Source organism: Hipposideros armiger, unplaced genomic scaffold, assembly GCF_001890085.2.
Source record: "Hipposideros armiger isolate ML-2016 unplaced genomic scaffold, ASM189008v1 scaffold_92, whole genome shotgun sequence".
In the NCBI taxonomy this organism is placed as follows: Eukaryota; Metazoa; Chordata; class Mammalia; order Chiroptera; family Hipposideridae; genus Hipposideros; species Hipposideros armiger.
Genome location: NW_017731442.1, coordinates 758,048 through 762,125, shown reverse-complemented (window position 1 = coordinate 762,125; position 4,078 = coordinate 758,048). Strand labels below are relative to the sequence as shown.

At 55.0% G+C, this 4,078-nt stretch overlaps 1 protein-coding gene across 1 annotated transcript in view; it reads left to right on the top strand.

Moving 5' to 3' along the window:
- Positions 1-327: 327 nt before the first annotated feature.
- PLCB2 (phospholipase C beta 2) overlaps positions 328-4,078 on the top strand; it is a 21,039-nt gene continuing 17,288 nt past the window's right edge. The window contains 2 exon segments of the mRNA XM_019644854.1: positions 328-668; positions 4,021-4,071. Of these exon segments, the coding sequence (XP_019500399.1) occupies positions 585-668; positions 4,021-4,071 (135 nt within the window). The 5' untranslated portion in view covers positions 328-584.

Genomic DNA, 4,078 nt, shown 5'->3' with positions numbered 1-4,078 from the left:
CCTCCTCAGGCTCTGCGAGAGACCCCTATGCTTTGGACCCTACCTCTGTGGAAGTCCCTTCTCCTGGTGACCTCCTGGCTTCCTCCCCTCAGCCCCTACCTGGGCAATAGTATCCCTGTTGGCTCCATATTGTTCCTTCTCTAGTCCCCCAGCAGCTTCTGACAAGGGACTACCCTTGAGACTGGGAGGCCCCTGCTCCAAGCCAACCGGGTCTTGTGACCCGCAGCACAGTCCTGAACAGCAGAGGGAAGGAAGCCCTGAGCAGGAAGTGCTGAGGCACAGGGTGAGGGCGGGGGCTTTGAGGAGGGGAGCCCGGCCTCCCAGGGCAGGAGCAGTGACCACAGGCCCCCACTGTAGGCAGGTGGGAGGAGGCTGACTTAAAAGGCAGTTGGGCCTCTGGCCGAAGCACTCAGCTCTGCACCCAGCCACTGCCACCCTCAGGCTGTAGGAACACTCAGACTTCCGGACCAGCTCAGGGCGGGTGCCATGTGAGCCCAGCTTGGCTCTCCTCCTGCCAGCCCTCCTTTTATTCCTCCTGCCCATCTCTGCCTATCCAGCTTCTCCAAAGAGGGAAACTTGGCACAATGTCTCTACTCAACCCTGTCCTGCTGCCCCCCAAGGTGAAGGCCTATCTGAGCCAAGGGGAGCGCTTCATCAAATGGGATGATGTGAGTGTGGCAGGGGCCATGGGCTGCTGGGGCTCTGGGGTGGCGGGGGCCGGGCTGCTGGGGGCTTTGCTAGGGTGGATGGGTTGGTTTATGTCTGTCAGGACCCAGGCGCCTATGTGGCTTGGCCAGGCAGCTGACACAACCGCCTGGATAAACAAACCTGAGGGTGGAGTGTGTGCCCCAAGCCTATGTCCTTGGGCTGCTGGGGCTAAGGCTCAGGGTCTGGATGTGAGAAGAGGGTGGGCTGTTGGATGGGGGAAGTTTCTTTGGGTCTGTCCTCCCCAAAGCCCCCAAGAAGAGCAGGGTTTGTTGCTCCTGGTCCTGGCCTTAGTGGGAAGAAACTGTGCCCCAGAGCTGAGGCAGGGCCAAAAGCAGAGATGATCCAGGCCCCTATTCCCAGCACAGACACCCCACTATTGCCGCACTGGGATGTCCTTCACCCCTCCCCACCTGGCCCTGGCCCTGTCCCAATGAAGCCTTGCTCTCCCCTGAGCTGCTGTGGGGCAGTCACAAAAAGCCCCTGGACCCAAGTGAGAACTGGAAGCTTCTGCTCCCAGGGGCCTGGGGGCAAACAGATTGACTTCTGCTTCTGCTGGCTGCTCTCAGCCCAGCTCCCTGCTGCCTGCCTGTGTGCAGGGGAAGCGGGGAGGCACTCTTTGCCTGGCAGCTCTGTCTCCACTGTGTCTGCTCCTTCCCAAACTGGGGCCTGCTTCCCAGCTTTGGTCCTCCCAGATACCAGAAGCCAGGGATTTTCTTGGGCAGGTTAGGAAAACAATATGGGGCCCCTATTTCAGGGAGGGGAAGGTCTGAGCTGGCCCAGTGTGAGAGTCAGAGGGACTGGTCCCAGGAAGGGAACACGAAGGCTCTGAGGGTAGGGGGTGGGGTGGGGAGAAGGCCTTTAGTGGTGTGAGGGGGCTCTAAGTCTGTGAGTTAAGGCAGCCTGGGGTTCTCAGGCCCTTCAGGACTGGGCTAGGCTGAGTAATCTGGTTGCCATAACTATGGGGAGGGGGCTGTGGCTAGACGCTTTCTGCTTCCCTAGGAGTGTGTGGGCAGTGTGGCATGGTCGTGGCATGTCCCAGGAGCCCGTGGAATGAGGGAAGTGTCTCAGAATGAAAAGTGAAGTGGCCTTTCTCAGTTCCTCTGTGAAGTGTGTGTAACCTGACTGGGCGGAGGGTCATTGAGGGTGGGGACATGCTTTGTGGTCTTCTCTGCAAGCCAGCACCTGGGTACCTGGCTACCCCGCTCCCCTCTCCAGGGCAGGGCATTGCATGGTCCTCGATCCTGACTTCCAAGCATAGGAACCTCCTAAGCTTAGTCACGGGGCACATGCACCTGTGAGCCAGGGCTCTGCCCTCAGGCTGCTTTCAGTCCTGTTGGCAGATGTCTTGAGTATGTCGTGCCATGTTGAATAAGCACAATGCACAGGGTGCAATCAACTCCCAACTTAATTTTGTCTGCTGCTCCCTTTTACAATGTATTTGGTGGGAGAAGCTTTCTTCCTGCCCACGGAAGGAAACTCAGCCAACAGACGTTCATTCCATTTGCTCTTGAGGAATAGATAATTCCATGGTCACTTTTCCTCACGAAACCCAGTCTTATTTCAGAAACTAGTTATAATTCAAACCTCCAACCTTTATCTGGAATGACATCTTCTGACCGCCTCCCTCTAGGAATGGCTTCAGGTGGGCTGAAGTTCCCCTGGAAAGGCCTCTGGTGGGATTCCCTTCTCCTCTTCCAAGCTCCTACAGGAATGGAGTGCAGAGAGGGAGGTGGGAAAGGGGTACCAAAGTGCTTAATGGAACAGGTGCCATCGTCACATCAACTGGCTCCTACTCTTTGAGCCTGGCAGAAGGTGTAGGCTTCTTCATTTTCTGATGCACAGTTTTGAGGATTCTCAGGAAATCCTCTCCCCTTGAGCTGGGGATCTCTTGTTTAGGGTCCTCCTGCCATCTCTATTTCAGGAGGTCAGTTGCTATGACTTCTTCAGTGCCTCCAAATCCAGTTACCACCTTCATTCAGCTCCCTGTAGCTTTAGACTCTGCCTCTCTCTCCCACATGCCCACTCTGGACCCCAGCCAACACTCACGTGTTCATTGCCTCAACAGATTCTGGGGTTTGGGCTCATCTAGCACATCAGCGTCTCTCTGCCTCTAACAGTTAGCCCATCTGTCACCGACTTGGTTTCCTGGGCAGGATTCAGACCACAACTGCAGGGGTGACAAAAGCTCTCCAAGTGCAGTTGGAACCCCTCACTAGGCTTAAGGTGAGGGGCGAGGCACCCCCAATCTCCCCTTGGGGAGGAAAGGGAATGGAGCTCACAAGACAGCGTTCTCAAAAATTAGCCTCCTCATAAAGTCTTCTCTGTCCTCTGTACTTTAACCATCCTTGATGTAAGAACCTTTTTTGGGTCATTTCCTGTGTAAATTCTGCATTTGGTCTGATTTGGTATGCAGGAATTATCATACCTTGTTGGAAACTTCAATTTTAATATTTTGTATGCCTTTATATATGCATACAAAGACCATGGCAATCAAAGGTAGCCTGTGTGCCCTGGGAGCAGAACAGGAATTTAGAAGTGTGTTCCTTTATCGTTCACATGCTCCTTCAGCAGACCTAGGGCACCAGCTTATGGTCTAACACAGACTTGTTTCTTGGGAGTCCACAAGCCCCTGGGGATTTCCCAGATGGGCTTCTAGGGGTGAGAACCAGCTCTCATCCAGCATGTTTCAGAAAAGGCTTTTCAGAAGAGGTGAGGCTTGGGCTGGTCCTTGATGGTATTTCAGGCAGGGGATGGATAGTTGGGTGCTTAGGCTTAGAGGTGGGAATGTACTTGGTGGCTATGGGATGGTTGAATGGATGGGGTGGGGGTGGCCCATGGAGGGGAGGACTGGGCATGTGGGAATCTAGGTTGTGCCTAGATTGTGCAGGGACTTGGATGTGGGCACAGGAGCTGGGCTCTCTGCTCTCACTGTTGGAGCAATCCTGGAGGTAGTATGGAAATGTGGGGAGAGATATTCTACCCCTTTGGCTGCTCTGTGTTCCTTGAAAACAGGGTGAGGTGGGGGCCAAAACCCTGTGTGGGGTCTAGAGGGAGAGCCTCTCTTTGAGGTTTAAAAGGGAAACACTCTCCTCTTCCAGAAATGCCATCTCCAATCCTCTACCCCTCCCTTCCCCTGGTCCAAAGCTTTTAAGGCTTATGCCCAGCCCTTAGCTCTGGAGAACAAAGGGAAATGCCTGCAGATTTCTGGGACAGCCACATCCTAGGGAGATGGTGAGCTCTGAAACCACTGGCGTGGGCCAGGGAAGCTTGGCCTGAAGGCTTGAGCAGGGTGCTGATTCCTTCTCTCCACAGGAGACGACGGTGGCCTCCCCAGTTGGGGCCAAGAGGAGAGAGTCACATGCAGTGGGTG